The sequence below is a fragment of the Carassius carassius genome, chromosome 21 (genome assembly GCF_963082965.1).
Source record: "Carassius carassius chromosome 21, fCarCar2.1, whole genome shotgun sequence".
In the NCBI taxonomy this organism is placed as follows: Eukaryota; Metazoa; Chordata; class Actinopteri; order Cypriniformes; family Cyprinidae; genus Carassius; species Carassius carassius.
The window spans coordinates 1386314-1405338 of record NC_081775.1 but is presented as its reverse complement, the minus strand read 5'-3'; the positions used below and the strand labels follow the sequence as shown (position 1 = coordinate 1405338).

The 19025-nt window shown below is 38.5% G+C and overlaps 2 protein-coding genes across 2 annotated transcripts in view; one reads left to right on the top strand and one right to left on the bottom strand.

The window, feature by feature from the left end:
- LOC132097344 (uncharacterized) overlaps nt 1-19025 on the top strand; it is a 404710-nt gene that overhangs the window by 181939 nt on the left and 203746 nt on the right. The gene's annotated exons all lie outside the window — the stretch shown is intronic.
- ubiad1 (UbiA prenyltransferase domain containing 1) lies at nt 7772-18181 on the bottom strand. Its single transcript, XM_059502978.1, has 3 exons — nt 17999-18181; nt 16114-16669; nt 7772-8414 (listed from the first exon to the last, which is right to left on the bottom strand). Exons 2-3 carry the CDS (start codon nt 16622-16624, stop codon nt 7927-7929), a joined length of 999 nt encoding a protein of 332 aa, XP_059358961.1. The 5' UTR covers nt 16625-16669; nt 17999-18181; the 3' UTR covers nt 7772-7926.

The following is a 19025-nucleotide window of genomic DNA, read 5'->3' as shown; positions in this document are numbered from 1 at the left end:
CAACCTCCCTGAGGTGCACACGAATGCATTTAGAGTGTCTGTAATGAGCTGATTAAGTGTATGAGTAAAGAAGCCCTATGACTGCAACTGTCATCATTTAACTTTTCATAAAATTCTGAAATTATCGTACATTACGGGATTTTTTTCATTATTGATCGTACATCGTACAGAGGTTAAGATTATCGTACAAATACGATAAATATCGTATGTCTGGCAACACTGATTTTTGGCAAGGCAAGGCAAGTTTATTTATATAGCACATTTCATACACAATGTTAATTCAAAGTGCTTTACATAAAAGAAAGTAAAATAATAATGAAGAAAAATAAGAATAAAACAAGAAATTAAATTAAAACTTTTAAAATTAACTCAACTTTAACTTATTTAAAAAGAATTTAAAACAGAAAATCATTTTACATAAAATAAAATAAAAAAACTGTGAAAATATAGTGCAATCAGTTCGGACATTGCACAGTGCTCATTCAATAAATGCACAGCTAAACAGATGAGTTTTAAGTCTAGATTTAAATGTGACCAGTGTTTTAGCACATCTGATCTCTTCTGGAAGCTGATTCCAACTGCGGGCAGCATAGTAACTAAAGGAGGACTCTCCTTGTTTTGTGTGAACCCTTGGTATTTCTAACTGACTCGATCCTAATGATCTGAGTGCTCTGTTAGGTTTATATTCAGTGAGCATATCTGCAATATATTTCGGTCCTAGGTCATTTGGTGACTTATATACGAGTAAAAGTACTTTAAAATCAATCCTAAATGTAACTGGAAGCCAGTGTAAGGACCTGAGGACTGGTGTGATATGCTCAGATTTTCTGGTTCTAGTCAGAATCCTGGCGGCAGTGTTCTGGATGAGCTGCAGCTGTCTAATGGTCTTTTTGGGAAGGCCGGCGAGGAGACCATTACAATAGTCCACCCTGCTGGTGATGAAGGCATGAACAAGTTTCTCCAAGTCTTGGCTGGAAACAAAACATCTAATTCTTGCAATGTTTTTTAAATGATAGTATGCTGATTTAGTTACTGCTTTGACATGACTATTGAAACTAAGGTCTGTCTCCAGAATCACACCAAAATTCCTGACTTGATTTTTAGTTGTATGACCCCTAGAGTCAAGGTATGCATTCACCTTGTTTTTCCTTGTTTAACTGAAGAAAGTTCTGGCACATCCAACTATTAATTTCATCAATGCATTGGCAGAGGGAGTCAATGGGGCTGTAGTCATTTGAAGATAAGGCTAGGTAAATCTGGGTGTCATCAGCATAGCTGTGATAGGCAATTTGGTTCTTTCTCATTATTTGACTTAGTGGGAGCATATACAGGCTAAACAAGAGCGGTGCAAGAATTGAGCCTTGTGGGACTCCGCATGTCATGGACGTCCACTTAGACTTATGCTCTCCTAGACTCACATAATAGAGGATCGCAGCACTGAGATCTAGCAATACCAGCAACGGTATTTTGCCAGAGTCACAATTTAAGCGAATATCATTTATTATCTTAATGAGTGCTGTCTCTGTGCTGTGATGCAGTCGAAAACCAGATTGAAAATTGTCCAGGTATCCATTTGAGTTTAAGTATTTGTTCAGCTGATTAAAAACGACCTTTTCTATAATTTTGCCTATAAAAGGAAGATTAGATATTGGTCCAAAATTGCTCAAAATGGTGTTATCAAGATTGCTCTTTTTCAGGAGGGGCTTAACAACTGCAGTTTTTAAGGAGTTTGGAAATGTCCCAGAAAAAAAGTGAGGCGTTCACCACTTCTAAAAGATCTGCTTCTAAGCAGTTAAGCACACTTTTGAAAAAAGATGTGGGAAGTGTGTCAAGATAGCAGGTTGATGATTTTAGGTGCTGCACTATGTCTTCCAGAATTTTGCTATCAATTGCTTCAAAAATCGACATAGTATCTTTTTGATATTGTGGCCGAATCTGTCTGACCTCTGCATTACTTAAGGATGTGCTAATCGCCTTCCTGATATTGATGATCTTCTCAGAAAAGAAGGATGCAAACTCATTGCATTTGCTGTCTGAGAGCATTTCACTGGGAATCTGACTTGGGGGGTTTGTCAGTCTCTCAACAGTGGCAAAAAGAGTACGCGTGTTATTTAAGTTACTGTTTATAAGGTTTGAGAAGAAATGTTGTTTAGCTGTGGCTAGTTTAACGTTAAATGCATTAATGCCGTCTTTATAGATGCTATAGTGAATTTCTAGTTTCGTCTTCTGCTACATCTGCTTATCTTTTCTGCATTTTCTTTTCATAGTCTGAACTGCTGTTGATCTTCTCCAAACTGATTTATGTCTGTTTGTTTTCTTACTTACTGACTATTATTGGAGCAATATCATCAATAACATTCTTAACTTTTGAGTTGAAGGAATCAAGGAGAATATCAACAGAGTCTGCAGAAATGCTTGGTGTTAAAGATATAGCTTCCATAAATAGTACACTTGTGTTCTCGTTAATGCATCTCCTTCTGACAGAGACCGATCTAGATTCAGTTGTAGCAGACATCAAAATATCAAAGAAAATACAGAAGTGATCAGTGCTATGTCCTTAATAACAATGGATGAAATGTTTAGACCCCTACTGATGAATAAGTCTAGAGTGTGTCCACCTTTGTGTGTGGGTCCATGCACATGCTGAGTCAAGTCAAAAGTGTTTAGAACCGTTATCATTTCTTTTGTAGTTTTGTTTTCTGCATTATCTATGTGAATATTAAAATCCCCTGAAATAACAAAACAGTCAAACTCTGAGGAAATCATTGATAATATTTCTGTGACCTCTTCAACAAAGGCTGGAGAGTATTTTGGAGGCCTGTAAATAATAATAAACAGAATGCGTAGAGCACCTTTCAGCACAATCCCCAGATATTCAAAAGACAAGTACTGACCAAATGACACTTGCTTGCATTGATAGACATCTTTAAATAGAGCAGCTACACCCCCACCTCTCTTAACAGTCCTGCAAACACTCATGTAAGTGAAGTTAGGAGGGGCTGCTTCATTATGGACTGTTGCATTGCAGTTGTCTTCAAGCCATGTTTCGTTTAGAAACATAAAAATCCAGATTGTTTGTGGTTATAAAGTCATTGATTAGAAATGATTTATTTTTTAGTGAGCGAATGTTTAAAGATGTTAACTTGATGGCTGTGCTTTGTGTCTTTTCATCAATCTTAGTTTGATTCATAATAGGCTGCAGATTAGATGAGTTTGCCCTTCGGCTTGAGATGGCCTTAGACTTTCTATCACGTGATAAAACTGAAATAGAGAAAGCTACAGGCACACTGGGTTCCCGGTTGTTCAGTAGGCATTTGTGAATGTTGCTGTTATTATAGCGGGGACCCGACACATATCACTGAGAGCTGCTCTCAGTTGTTTTTGGTTCACCTTCAGCAGCTAGAGGGTTTGGGCCCTGGCGTTGTGGCAGTGGTCGAAGAGCTCTCGCAGGAGCAGGGACCACAGGCTTTGGTGGTTGGGGGGCCCGCCGTTTTTTTTGTTGATATCTTCGGGCTTGCAGCAAATGAGTGAGAGAGTTTAGTCCCAGCAGACACCAATTCCTCCATTTTCTGTGAGAAGCACAGAAGTGGAGATGCTGGAGAGGGGGATAATGTGTCTGGTAAGATGGGCTGTGTGTCTGGTGTTTCCGGTGGCTGTGATATGTTGTACTGGCTTCCCTGGCTGTTTTCCAGAAAGTTGTCCTTGGGTGCTGAATCTTGTAGCTGTTTTGATATATCACAGTCTGTCTGTGAGGAGCTCTGTGGGCAGGGCTCAACCGGGATAGTGTCTATCAGCAGTGCTTGTTTTGTCTGCTTGGTGTTATCAGTGTCCTTCTGGGATATGTCAACAACATGATGTCTCAGACCCGGTGTGTGTGTGCTGAATGGATTGACACACTCTGCTGAAGGATGACGGAGGGAGAAGTAGATATTGTCCTTAAACAGTCTAGCACCAAGTTTGTTTGGGTGGAGGCCATCCGGTTTAAACAATTGTCTATGGCCCCAGAAAAGATTGAAGTTGTCAATGAAATTCACTCCTTTTATATTACAAGATATTTGTAGCCATGTGTTCAGCCCAAGCAACCGTGAAAACATATTTGTTCCCCTTGTTGGGAGTGGTCCACTGATGAACGACTGAACTTTGAGTCTTCGAAGTGTTTCAAAGAGTTCACTGAAGTCCTTCTTAAGGAGTTCTGACTGCTCTTTCCGAATATCATTCTTCCCCACATGGATGATGATTCGATTTGCAGTCTTGTGCTTCATCAGAATGTTCTGAAGTTCCTTGTTCACATCAGAGACCGTTGCTTGAGGAAGGCAGCATGTTGTTGTAGTCCTGCTACGGATGTTTCTGATAACAGAGTCACCCACTATCAGAGTCCTTGGCTCGGCTGCGCTCTGAGCTGAAAGCCGCTGTCTGCTCGTCCTTGAGCGCCTGTTAGTAGCGATGTTAGCTGCTGGCTGATCAGATCCATGTTTAAATACATTTGGGGATTCCTCACCCACATTCATTAATGCTTCAAATCTGTTCTCAAGACGTATAGGGGGTGGTTGAATGCCAGTATTCACAAGCCTTGTCATAGTCGAATCTGGGGTAAAGGAAGCTACGGCAGCAATACGAGAAACTTGTGACAATCTGATGTCTCGTGTTCCTTTGGGTCTCGCTCCCTGTTTGTGCCATCGATTAGTGTGGCGATCAGTTTCGGCTTGTTCCTCTACAGTTGGTATAAACTGTTGAGATTCATAAGACGGTCTGCTAAGTGTTCCGTCTGTTTTGGAAGTCCAGCAAGTAACTTTGTTTCAATAATCACAATCCTTTGTAGAAGTTTGCAGCAGTTCATGCAACAAGTAGATCCAACAGGAGGCATTTTATCTCTCTTCTGTTTGAATGTAGGCAGTTGATTTCCCGTCTCTGGAATGTAAGCTGCTGGCAGTGGGAGGCAAAGTTTTCTTTTTGTAGTATTATTCCAGTCCCAAAGAGTTTTTAGTTTTAGCGTTTGTGCCAAAAATCTGTTTTTTGAGCACTGTGCTGATCTGCTGATGTAGAAATCTTAGAAAAATCAGAGAAAAGTACAGAAATAAGAAGCAAAGGGCAGAGCAGTAAGCTAGAACGTCCGAACGGTAGCAAAGTCGGAAGCGAATAGCATTATTTTTGCTCATTATGATTTTTTTCCTGTCGATACTGAAACGCGTGAAATACAAAAACTATTAATTATAAGGTAAAATAGGCTTACTTCAAAATGGGCAACATCACGAATATGGAAAGTTTTGAATTTTTTTGGACTTTATGTTTCGCTTTAAATTATTAATTTATTTTTTGTTTGTTTGAGGCTATATCTTAGCCTATATTATTATATATTACAACTATATCCATTAGACTTATATATTCTTGTTCTGTTCTGATAATTTTTTTCAATTTAAAAGATTTGTTGTAAAGTGAAGGGAACTAAAAATATCCTGTTGGTTTCCCGAATGTAATAAAATGCTTATTATACATGACTTATATATTTTTTTCCCTCTCACAAACTTCATTTATTTTTTAGCGTGCAATCATTGACATCCTTCACAAGGAAGGTAAGCCACAAACATTCACTGCCAAAGAAGCTGGCTGTTCACAGAGTGCTGTATCCAAGCATGTTAACAGAAAGTTGAGTGGAAGGAATAAGTGTGGAAGAAAAAGATCCACAACCAACCGAGAGAACCGCAGCCTTATGAGGATTGTCAAGCCAAATCGATTCAAGAATTAGAGAGAACTTCACAAAGAATGGACTGAGGCTGGGGTCAAGGCATCAAGAGCCACCACACACAGACGTTTCAAAAGATTTACTGAACCACAGACAACTTCAGAGGCTTCTTACCTGGGCTCAGGAGAAGAAGAACTGGACTGTTGCCCAGTGGTCCAAAGTCCTCTTTTCAGATGAGAGCAAGTTTCGTATTTCATTTGGAAACCAAGGTCCTAGAGTCTGGAGGAAGGGTGGAGAAGCTCATAGCCCAAGTTGCTTGAAGTCCAGTGTTTCCACAGTCTGTGATGATTTGGGATGCAATGTCATCTGCTGCTGTTGTTCCATAGTGTTTTTTGAAAACCAAAGTCACTGCACCTGTTTACAAAGACATTTTGGAGCACTTCATGCTTCCTTCTGCTGACCAGCTTTTTGAAAATGCTGACGGCCAGCAAACTCACCAGATCTGAACCCGAGAGAATCTATGAGCTATTGTCAAGAGGAAGAAGAGAAACAAGAAACCAAAAAATGCAGATAAGCTGAAGGCCACTGTCAAAGAAACCTGGGCTTCCAGACCACCTCAGCAGTGCCACAAACTGATCACCTCCATGCCACGCTGAGGCAGCAATTAAAACAAAAAGAGCCCCTACCAAGTATTGAGTACATGTACAGTAAATTAACATTAGTAAAAATTGTTCTTATGAAGTATTCTACTTTGTTGAGATAATGAATTGGTGGGTTTTTGTTAAATATGAGCCAAAATCATGCTAAATAAAAGAACCAAATACTACTTCAGTCTGTGTGCATTGCATTTATTTAATACACAAGCTTCACAATTTGAGTTGAATTGCTGAAATAAATGAACTTTTCCACAACATTCTAATTTATTGAGATGCACCTATATATATATCCTAGCCTATAATGTTTTAATGACATGTTGCAAAAAAGAAAGAGTATTATTTGAATTTGAATCTAAATAAAATAAAACTTAATATCTAGTTGAACTGTATTGATGATGTGTACAGGCATAATTCATTTTCTGCTGTCAGAATTACTCGACTACTACACATTTTCAACCTGTATTGTCTACAAATATACTTTAAGGTTGTTCTACTTATCTGAAAACCAGGTGCATGGATTGCACTTCAAAATTACTGTATCAATGTATGTGTATTATTGTCAGAAAATAATAACTAAAACGGTGCTCACCAAAGTTTTGATGCATACACTTAAAAATCAAGAAAAGCAATGTACTCAGTGTGTCATGATGGAAAAGTTGGGAGTATAATAAATGAAAACATACTTGTTTTAGTATATTCTTTATTTGGAAAGATAATATGGCATTGAATTATGTCCTTTATGTCTATACAGAAGATCCAACTGAGAAGCATTTCTATTCAAATACACCGTTCTGGCAGATTCAGGACTCGGGAGGGGTTTCATTTGGCAAAACCCATCGAAGTCAATGGCACTATAACTAAAGAATTATTAAACGCTGAAATACTCACCAACTGAACACCACGCTGGGACTTGAGATTTGACATGGAAGATTTATAAAACGTACATCAAAAACGTCATTGAAAAATAATTTGTCCATGTTTATAAAAACATGAGGATACTGCTGTCAAACAATTAGAAAGGTCCTAAATGTATATATATCGGAAACCTTTAATTCACTAGTAAACCATATATTATTATGAAATGTACTGTATACAATCAGCTTCTTCGTTCCCAGATCGGTCTGTTTTGACAATACTGATGTGCTGGGCACTCGCCCACTCCCAAAACATAAATTAAAAACAATAAATTAAAGTCTCTGCACTTCCCATTAACATCGCCGCTATAAATACAAAAGTATCTAGAGTTGTTTAAAACAAACAGAAAGTACTGCTGTCAAACGATTACTAGCTATTGATCACACCTTAAATAAAATGTTTTGTTTACATAATAGGCAATATATGCATGTATAATGTGTATATTTATGTATATATGTATGTATGTATGTATATATATATATATATATATATATATATATACATACACACACAAATACACACAGTATATGTTTCGAAAATATTTACATCTATATATTTATATTATAATAATTTATATGATATATAAATTTACACTTATTTTGGATGAGATTAATTGTGATTAATCATTTAACAGCACTAACAGAAAGTTTTAAAAATAAGAAAACAATAGTTCTCTCACAATAACGGCAAGCTACCCTGCGGTGCCAGTATAATCCCCAACACATAGAAGAGTCCCATGAGCAGATTGAGCTTGGCGGTCTTCTGAGGGATCTTGGCGTAGCACTGGCGGCGGAACTGTCTCTCCAGAGGGAAGGCCATGGGCAGCGTGAGCAGCGGCAGAGCCATGCTGATGGTGTAGCGCGTGGCTAGGATGCAGAAGAGCAGGTAGGGAACGAACAGCAGCAGGTTGTAGATGACGTAGGACAGTGCTGGCCCCACCAGGATGGCCAGGGTGACGATGCCCGCCTGCTTGTCCGAGTCCATGTCTCGCGTGTTGTTGCTGTGCAGGATGGCCTCGGTGTTGAGCGCCAGCGGCACGGCGTACACCAGCGGCAGCACCGACAGGTAACCCACCTGCACAGCGTGAGCGAACATCACAGCCAGGGGACCGAAGGTGATGAGGATTACCACGTCCCCCAGAGCCACGTACTTCAGCCCGATTCCTGCGGTTAAAGCGCAAGAACACGTCAGGCAAAATGTATTCACAAAACATCTTCAGTAGTTAGCAGCAGTGGAGTCCTAGTCACTAAGACTAAGTCACAAACTCTCCTAAAATACTGTTACCAGAAATCTGTAACTCTTGAATATAAACATTTTAGAAACATTTGATGATAATGATCTTTTAAAAAAAACTATCCCCTTTGGTTTTGGAGTTCATCCCATCTCCAGATTCTCTTTTGATTATATTAGTTTATTAGCTAAATATATATACTCGTTTAATTACAGGGGTTAAAGTGGAAAAAAATCCTGATCCTGAGGGGGGGGGGGGGGGGGGGGTGTTGGAGAGAAACTCCACAGACAGACTTAATTCAAATATTGACGATAATAACAAAAATACAATAACAAGAGCTTAAAGTGCTTAAAAAAAATGGTAAACAGAGTGACAACGGTGTGTCAGCTAATAGTTGCTCCCGGCTAGAGACCTGCACTCCTGCACACCCACCGAGTGCGGCGCGGGACAATATTTGATGGGTGATTGCGGACGCGGGCGGCAAGATATTCCTGTGTACGGGTTGTGGGAAAATAAAATTATTTGCGGGACTCCTGCAAAGTGGAAATATGTAACAAAACACAATAACTAGAAAAAAATAGACCTTTATTTATAATTAAATAAAATAGACTTTGCGGAATGGGAGGATGCGGATGATAGGCTACCGTAGACAGCGACGTGTAATTCGATTCCGAAATAGCGATATATTTAAATGCCAAGTTGGATGGATTAGAAGCACACAGACCGGATGATGTCCTCCACTGGTGGAAAAGACGAATTTCCGAGATTAAGCAAAGTAACACGCCATGTACTTTGTATTCCAGCTAGCGCACCATCGGAGAGGGCTTTCAGTATTTGCGGTCGCATACTGGAACAGACGGATTAAACTGAAGCTCTCAACACGACATGATATTCCTGCATTGGCACATTAAGTAGTCATACAGTTTTTTTTAGTCAATTCAGTTTATTTTTATTTATTTAGCTAAATATTTAAAATTGGTCTATTTTGTTATTGAGGAATAAGGATATTTTTCGTTAAATGTTTGAATGAATTGCTCAGGCCCCATAAACTACTTTTCCTTTGAACATGAAATAAATCCAGGTTTATTATTATTATATAATTTATTAGGCTATATAGCCTAATTATTATAGGTATATATTTTTATTTACATTTCTTACTTTTTTACTATATTTCTATGTTCTAAGATCCTTGTTCATGTTCATACTTTTAATTAAACGCAAATAAAACGAAACATTTGTTTATTTTCCGTTTCTTTTTTAAATTTATATTCAACAGGGGAGCAAGTGAAAAAATAAGGGTAGCAGGCAGAATATGCAATGTATTAGAAAAACTATACTGATTTTGCGGGCTGGACGAAACTTGATTGTTTGCGGGCGGGAGCGGGAGAAAATAACATATTTTTGCGGGAGCGGGAAGGAAGGAAAAATCCTCTCTACTCCCGGCAACGTCGTGGTAAGTTTGAGTGCACGGGCAGCGGCTCTATGACCGGAGTCTGGTGCTGCGTTCCAGGCAGGTTTTTGAGCTCGTAAGTCACTATTTCAAACCACGACTAACGACTTTGTACCGTTCCAGGCAAGTCATGCCAAACTTTCTGAGCGCAAGGAAATGTAGCTAGATTATTAATTTTATTGCAACGTTACATTGACCTAAAATCTATTTTTCAATGTGTACCACTTGCATAAACACTGCATCCGTAGGCAGTGTTATCCGTAGGGGCTGTCACTGTTGTTTCACGTGCTGTGTGACGTCAGAACTCCGAGTACATCGATCTAGTACGAGTTCACGGGTGGGAAGTCACGGGTTTGACTGCCGTTCCAGTGCACTTTCACGGGTTTAAGGTTGGAAAAACTAGGGTTACGGGTTGCCTGGAACGCGACATAAATCATAACGAGCAAGCACTTTCTTACCGCTGCTGGCATAACGTTACAGTAGCTTCCTCGAGCAAATCATGCAGAAACAAGCGGGCTCTCTCAGTTTCTTGCACCAACTGCCAAAAAGCGCCATTTATTTTTGAGTCCTTTATCTATTGCTAGGAGTCTAGGACATCATCCCCAGGGTGCATAAACTTGAGCTCCATTTTTTTTCTCCGACAACGCTAACGTGACATTGACGTATGGGCGTCAATCATACTGTGTTGCAAGGACACGCCCTTCTCTGCTTCTGATAGGCTTGTAACGTTAGTTAAAGCTGCGTTCCTCTCATATGATTGGTAGGTGAAATAAATTGGCTCGAAAATAACTGCATGCGCAGGCTCTCAAATAATATTATTATTTTTATTCCCTCATGGCCACACGCCGGAGATCCGGCACGGTGCCGGAATACTTTAAGCCCTGTAATTATTGACACTTAGTCTGTATTTTAAAATCTGTATTTGATTGTGGTAATTAGGGGTGTGACGGTTAGTATATAACCGTGAGACCGGCGGTTATTGTTGAACACTGTCATTAGAACTCTATAACCGCCAAAACAGTGTCATTAAAATATTTTTTACAAACATTTTTTATCAAAAATTATTTTCATTTTTTAGATTTGATCATAAGATGCGAAATATTTTGGGAGACATGGTTTTTACCACTTAATGAAGTTTTGTAAATCGTCAGACATGATATTTACCACTTCATTAAATTTTGCTTTGTAGAAAACCTTTCTTAAAAACGAATTTCGTTTTGTACAAATTTTATCTTAATTTTAATAAATGTTTCATTAAACCAATTGCATGTATTTTAATAAATAAAAAGCAAATACAGCAGACAATGATAACCGTGACATGGAAGCGCCAGAGCGCCGCGTTCACTCACTGCACTGAGAACTAGAGCGCATCTCATCGTATGAAACTCAGCGTAGGCCTATGCCTCATACATTAGCATTAAATATCTTTGCTGCATCCTTTCTAGAACAGACTAGGGCTTTTTTTGCGGCTCGCATCAGCAAAGCATTGCATCGTCCATAGACCGCAAAACAATCGCTGGCGGGCGGGAGCCACTCAGGAGCTTTTGGCAAAGTCATCTTTCCTTGACCCACGATACAGAGGAAATGGGGGGAATGGATTGGAGGAGACAAAAGATGCACTCCGGGGGGAAATTGGGAAACGGAGGCGGAGTTAGTGGTGCTTCGGAGGCTGCTGCTGCTGGAGATGATTCGGGAGAGGTCTGTGCACCACCCCCTCCCAAGAAGAGAAATCTTGGAGATCTCCTTAATAAACGGGGGTCTGAAATCTTTGCCCCTTTACCGATCAGAGCGCGCGCTGACACGGAGTTAACCCGCTATCTCCAAGAACGAGCAATTGACTCTACGGCAGATCCACTAGCATGGTGGCGAGACAATGAAACACGCTATCTGCTCTTAGCAAAATTGGCACGTAAATACATGTGTATTTGTACTACAAGCACAAGCACAGCATCAGCGCGAGTTTTTAGCACTGCGGGGAACATAGCTACCCCTGTCAGATCGTCACTAAAACCGAGTAAAGTGAACATGTTGGTGTTCCTGTCACGGAACTTGGAAGTCGAAAAAGATTAGGAAATTAAAATGTTATTGCACTTTTTTTTGTTTCCTTTATTTAGTTAGTTTAATTAAGGTATTACAACAGTCGTTGTTCGACTTTTTTTCTTTAATAAAGGTATGTAGATTTTATCATTTTAATTTAGGCCTAGGCTACTCATTCATTTTTATGCTCTTATAGAATTTAAGTAGCCTACTTTTTTTAAAAGGTTTTGTTTACTGTGTGTGATTTATTTAAAACAAAGCACGTTCATTGCAAAGTTTTTTTTGTTGTTAAGGATTTGTTCACTGTGTGTGATTCATTTAATGGCAAGCACATTCACTGCTAGTTGTCTTGCTGTTAATTTTAAATAAACGTAGAGCAAGTAGCTAATCAGTGTCTGCTCGTTTATTCAAACTAATACCCCCCCGACGGTTATGTTATGAACCGTCACATTTGACTCACGTCATAACCGTCATCACCAATTCTGAAACCGGCACACCCCTAGTGGTAATTAACATTTTTATTTTTAAAACTTTTTTCAAATATGGCAACATAAAATTGCGCTCTACAATATTTCAATGAATAAATCTCTGACAGAGACTATCAGCCAATCACTGTGTGTATAATTAATAATAATGCTGACATCATCCATAGCAATGAGGTCAGCCCCGCCCACTTTACGCTGCGCTAAATACTTCTCTCTATTCCTTAGTACAAGTTTGTCTCGGCAGCTTTGTGAATAGGTTTTAAGAGAAAACTCATAGCTAAAAACTTTTACTGCTATTTAGGAGAACTCTTGGTGGTAAGATATGATGTCAATAACACACAAAACAAGCAGAACCTCAACTCAGACTGGGCAATATACAGTCAAACCAAAATCTATTCAGACACCTTCCACATTTCAACATCACAGATTAGTCACTATAGTTTAGAAAATGGTAATAAAATATAACAAGAATTCAGAATTAAAATGTGCCAGAACAAATTCATCTTGATAATGTCAGATAACTGAAATGAATTGAATGACTCTTTGTTTTCTCTTTTGTTTTGTAACTCTTCAAACGCTCCACATGCTCCGGGGATTCACTTACTTTGCCTGCTTCACTCATTTAACTGTGTTTGATGTTAGCACGAGCAGACCCATTTTAAATTAAAAGGCTACGGTCTTCAACTCAGAAATGTTTTCTAAGTTTCATATTCACAATTCCCATTTAGATGCATTGACACAGACTGGTTAAAGTGGCTCAGAGCTAACGTTAATGTATTTACACTACTATACTGAAATACGAAATGATTTATCAAGAAAGTTATATTTCACTATAGTAATTAAATGTGAAACTAAAAGTCCCTGTCGAAGACAAAGAGTGTATTGTGTAGAGCTTTTGATTGTATGCTGGGACACTTTTTATCTAAATACTTTATCTTTATTGTTTTTTATAGATATTTATTTACATATTTAGATTTTTAATACCTAGCACTTTACAATTATGTAACAGACAGCACGTTTTAATTTTCCTGCTTGGAAAAAAAAAGCAGTTTTACAAAATACTCATTTGTTAACCTAAAAACTTTTGGTTTTACTACCAAACATTATTTAATATCTAATTAATTTAATTTACACTATTCTGAATCATGGCATTTCAGGGCACATGAACTCAATGATAAGATATAATTAGAGACGGTGTGGATTTAGTGTGCGTTAAGGTCACGGAGCTTGGCAACTTATCAGATCTAGGATATCTGGGATGTCTTGCATATTTCTATGAAATACAGATTTTGTAAAGTGCATGATCGCTGCTGTAGTGTATGTACACAAACACTGAACTGGACAGGAGCAGGAATACAGAACTGGGATTCATGTGTAAATCTATTTCATTCCTAACACGCATCTTTATTTTATATCGCCAACAAAATTAATGACTATATTGCCCAGCCTTATACGACAGCGTTTTAGTGCCACGTTAGAAAAAAAAAAAAAAAAAGATTTTAAACCTACGAGAATAAAGTCAAATCATCAAGTCGTAGAAATTAAAGTTATAATATTTAGAGAGTATAGCCTATATTGCACATGCAAATGGCCCGGATTAGGAGCACAGAGAGGAAGTTGCCTTTCTGATCTGAATATATATGGCATTATTAGTAGAAATCATATACTCACAGGACAGTAGGCTTGGAAATAATATTTCACTTTGACTGCATTCAGCATCTCAATATTTGCTTTTAATATAACACAGCCCAGCTTACAAATTATGTCAGTTTTATCATGAAATAAATGATAAATTATAGAATGATATCATGATAGTTCAAGTTATAGCATGATATAAATGTGAAAGAACATCAGAAAGCATGGGGAAAAACAGTATAGCCTAATTTAAACAGGTCTCATTAACAGGAGTCATTAATCGTAAAAATGATCGATTCAGATGCCACTTAAACTAATGTGGCACGACAGATGTATTCGCCTCAAAGTTTGTGAAAAACATAATCGTTAGACATACGGTTTGTATTTCACTTTAAAACTGACAGGATTTGAAAGCTGAGACTGGAATTTCTCCCAGTGCTCCCAATGCAGGCCATTTGTATGTGCTATACAAAGTATAATTATTAAGTAACACTTTATTTTGATCGTCCACTTTAATCAATCTACTAACAGTCAGTAACTCTGCAGCTACATGTCAACTAACAGTTATTAGAGTATTAGTAGAGTGTCTGCTGAATGTCTTCTAACACTTTATTTTGATTGGTCCACAACACACTGACTATGAGAAACTTTACAAGTTTGTGTCAATGTATTCTACTAACCCTAAACCTAACCTTACATCTACTCTGAGACTTAGTGGACATGTAGTTGTGAATTAATGAGAATTGGTTGACATGTCGTTGCAAAGTTACTTACAGTTGATGTCTAAATTGGACTATCAAAATAAAGCGTAACCAATAACTTTAATGTTGTAAATGATACGACTATAAATTAAATTAAATTAAATTAATGCATTTAGCAGACGCTTTTATCCAAAGCGACTTACAGTGCATTCAGGCTATCAATTTTTACCTATCTTGTGTTCCCGGGGAATCGAACACCCATCCTTGCGCTTGATAACGCAATGCTCTACCAATTGAGCTACAGGAACACCAACTGTAAGTCTGGAAATAGAAATTCTGTCAATAATTACTCGCCCTCATTTCGTTCCAAACCCTTAAGACCTCTGTTCATCTTAAGAACACAAATTAAGATATTTTTGATGAAATCCGAGAGCTCTCTGACCCTTCATAGACAGCAGACAACTACCAGGATCCAGATCCAGAAACATAGCAAGGACATGGGTAAAACAGTCCATGTGATATCAGTGGCCCTATTTTAACAATCTTAAGTGCGTGGTCTAAAGCACACGGCCCAGGTGCACTTAGAGCGTGTTCGAATCCATGTTTGCTAGTTTAATGACCAATAAAAACGGTCTGCATGCACAGGGCATGGTCTAAAAGGGTTGTCCCTATTCTCTTAATGAGTAATGAGTGTGTTTTGGGCAAAACGTGCAATAAACCAATCAGAGTCTCATCTCCCATTCACTTTAAGAGCCAGTTGCGCTCGCACCATGTCGGATTCGTTATTTTGCAAGAGCAAAGAGTGAACGCGTCTCCAGAGAGGAACCGAGTTGCTCCTGCATGAGCAAAAATGTGCTCTGATTCTGATCCATGAATGTCTAACTTGACTCAATGTATTTTGCCCCGCCCCCAAACATATGATTCGACTATTAGTGGAATATCAGCAAGATTCGAACATTCCGATTCGACTACAGTGGAACTCCTGGTGTCACATGGACTATTTTACAGATGTCCTTACTACGCTTCTGTGCCTTGACCGTGTAAGGACCCTTACTGTCTACGGAGGGTCAGAGAGATCTCGGACTTCATAAAAATATCTTAAGTTGTGTTCTGAAGGTGAACAAAGGTCTTACGGGTTTGGAAAGACATAAGGGTGAGTAATTAATGACAGAATTTCATTTTGGGTGAACTAATCCTTTAATTCTTCTAACTTTGACTTTATTCTCCAATTTTTTAATCTTAGATTTTCTTTTTACGTGGCACTAAAACACCGCCGTACTAACCTCAACGAATGCATGAAAACCAATCATATAGCATATTCACCTCCAGTGTACAAAAAAGAGCTGGACAGTCCTCCGAAGTAAATGAGAGCCAGATGCTCTAGTTTGAGTGTGGACAGGAAGTAGAGCAGCGTGGCACAGAGACATCCTGCGGAGTACAGCGCCGCTCCGAACATCACCACGTCCTGCGGCTTCAGGATCTGATCCACCAGAGTCCTGTCGTCGCTCTTCTTATGATCGATTCCCTTTGAGAAGTCATAGTAGGTGTTCACCAAGTTCCCTGCCCCGTGGACCACCAAAACGGCCACGGCACACACCAGGAGGACGAGGAGGTCCACCGAGCCTTCCAGCTTGTAGGCCAGAGCGCTGCCCAGAGCCACAGGGGTGAGGGAGGCGCTGAAGCTCCACGGCCGCAGGGCCAACACATACGCCGCACATTTGCCCTGAACGCCCAGCGCCATCCGGGACACTTCTGACGGCTTCGTCCCATTCAGTCCGTTAGAGCCAGCGAGCGAGCCGGATTCTCCGCCGGTCTGCTTTAGGCTGGAGGTCATTGTCCGCTCAATCCACAAGCGCTTCAGAGAGATTAGAGGATGCAGCTGTCCAATCACACACAAAAACATCATGAGAACAGCAAACAACGACACCAGCAGCAGAAGAGCTAAAACTGTTTCCAGGCTTCTCAGATGCAAAGTCATCGTACTTGTGTAAACTTCTATATCTAGAGCATTAGGGCCACCCACTTTATCATTCCCATTCATTTTTCCCCATAGGGATTTAGAATAAAAAGTCTTTGTAAGGCAAGGCAGGTTTTTTTATAGACATTATGTCATACACAAAGTAATTCAAAGTGCTTTACATGGAGACAGAGAGCATTTAGGCCACATCCACTCCAGGGGGAAACAATCCCACTCTCTCTATTGACTTTGAATAACTCGAAGTAGGGCTGTAGCGATCGATTATTTTAGTAATTGAGTACCGATTATTCCAACGATTAATCGAGTAATTGGATAAGATCTGTTTTCGGATCGGAAAATTACAGACTTTGATTTGAAGCAAAACCGAATGTGAAAACAGAAAAAGACAAATTACACAAATTATTAATTATAAATACTATGATCAGGTAAACTAACTACAATACCATGAAGCATTGCAAATTACAGAATCAAAACAATGGAGTTAAATTAAACTATTTATTTAAAGTTGTTGGTTATAACCATTACCTGTAATAAATACAATATTTTAAATTTACTGCTAAACATACACATCATCTGCAGTGGAAATGGGTGGAGCTAAAGAGGCCCGGACACTTATTGGTGTGATTTTCTGCACATGCATCATGGGTAATGTAGTTTCCAGCTGTTAAACAATTAATTTTAAAATAATAATTGTTGGTGAACAGGAGACATATGATTTTTGCACATTTCAATTTGCAAAAATAAGTGTTTACAAAAAATGAAAAATTATTATAAAAAATGTTTTATTTAAATGAAAACTAAATTATGACAGTGGCTCCTGAGCCACTGTATTAGAAAGCAGTTTTTTTGTTTTTGGTCAATGTCAGAGTAATACAACACAAAGTATGATCTAAAATAATGAACAGATAAAAACTTTGATTTACAATTTTAATAACCGTGTAAACTAACACTCACCTGTTGATCATCATCACATGTTCAGCTGCTCTCTCCACACACACACACACACACACACACACACACACACACACACACACACACACACACACACACACACACACACACACACACACACACACACACACACACACGTATAGATTCCGCTTTATCGACACGATGCAGCGTTTCTCTCTCATATGTTTCCTCACTGATGATGATGGTCAGGTTGCTACAGGCTAATGCTAGTGAGAGAGATTACTAGAGATTATCAAAGTGTCTGGGGGGGGATCATACCTGCTCCGCACACACTTCACCAGAGTTACTCAAGGAGCCGCTCGCTCATCACAGAAATCCCCGCGGGGTCCAGTCCAGACGATATTTACACGACATTAGCAACATTTACTGACACACATCACCATTTCCGTCCAGCACCACAGAGCGCACCCGCGAGAACAGCCCGAACGGAAACACGCGCAGCGACTTAGTTCCGCCCCTGAGAAACCTCTCTCAGTAATTTACATCATCCATAATTACTACCCAGTTAATAACAAACTTGCTAAATTTAATAATAGTATTTTTACATATATATATATATATATATATATATCTAATATATATATATATATATATATATGTGTGTGTGTGTGTGTGTGTGTGTGTGTGTAAACCTTGTCTCTCACAGTGTGATTCTTAATTTTTTTTCTCAATTATACTTTATTGTTGGAATTCTGTCCTAAATTTGACTTGCATATTTAAGAAAAAAATTTATTTTCAATTTATTTTAGAAAGTTAGTCAACTAAATTTGTTTATTTAAATGTAGATAAAATAAATGATTGATTGCAACCACTTACCATAAAAACTTAGATTGTCTCACATCAATTTAAATCATTACACTTTCACACACCAATTACGAAATAATACAATAAACATATCTTAATACAAAAATGGTAATATTAATACATAAACACATGGCAGAAGTGCATCAGAACAGTGAATCCTTCCTATTTTTAAAGTTAACGTGTATGCATTGGATTCATGTATGTAACCTTCATTGTCTTTTGTTCTCATTCTGTTTTTGTATTTGTAATTGTTTCTCTTTACTGCATAATAATAATAATAATATAAACAGTTCAACAGTGTTGCCAGTAAGTTACTGTAAAAACCATTTGAAATGTCTGACAGTGTAACTAGTGTCAATATCAGCTTTAGCTCCATGATCATTTATTACCAAAACAATAAGTCAAGTCTGCATTTGCTGGGAAAAATAAATGATCACCAGAGAAGGATCTTTTAATATATGCATCTAATATGTACTGATGG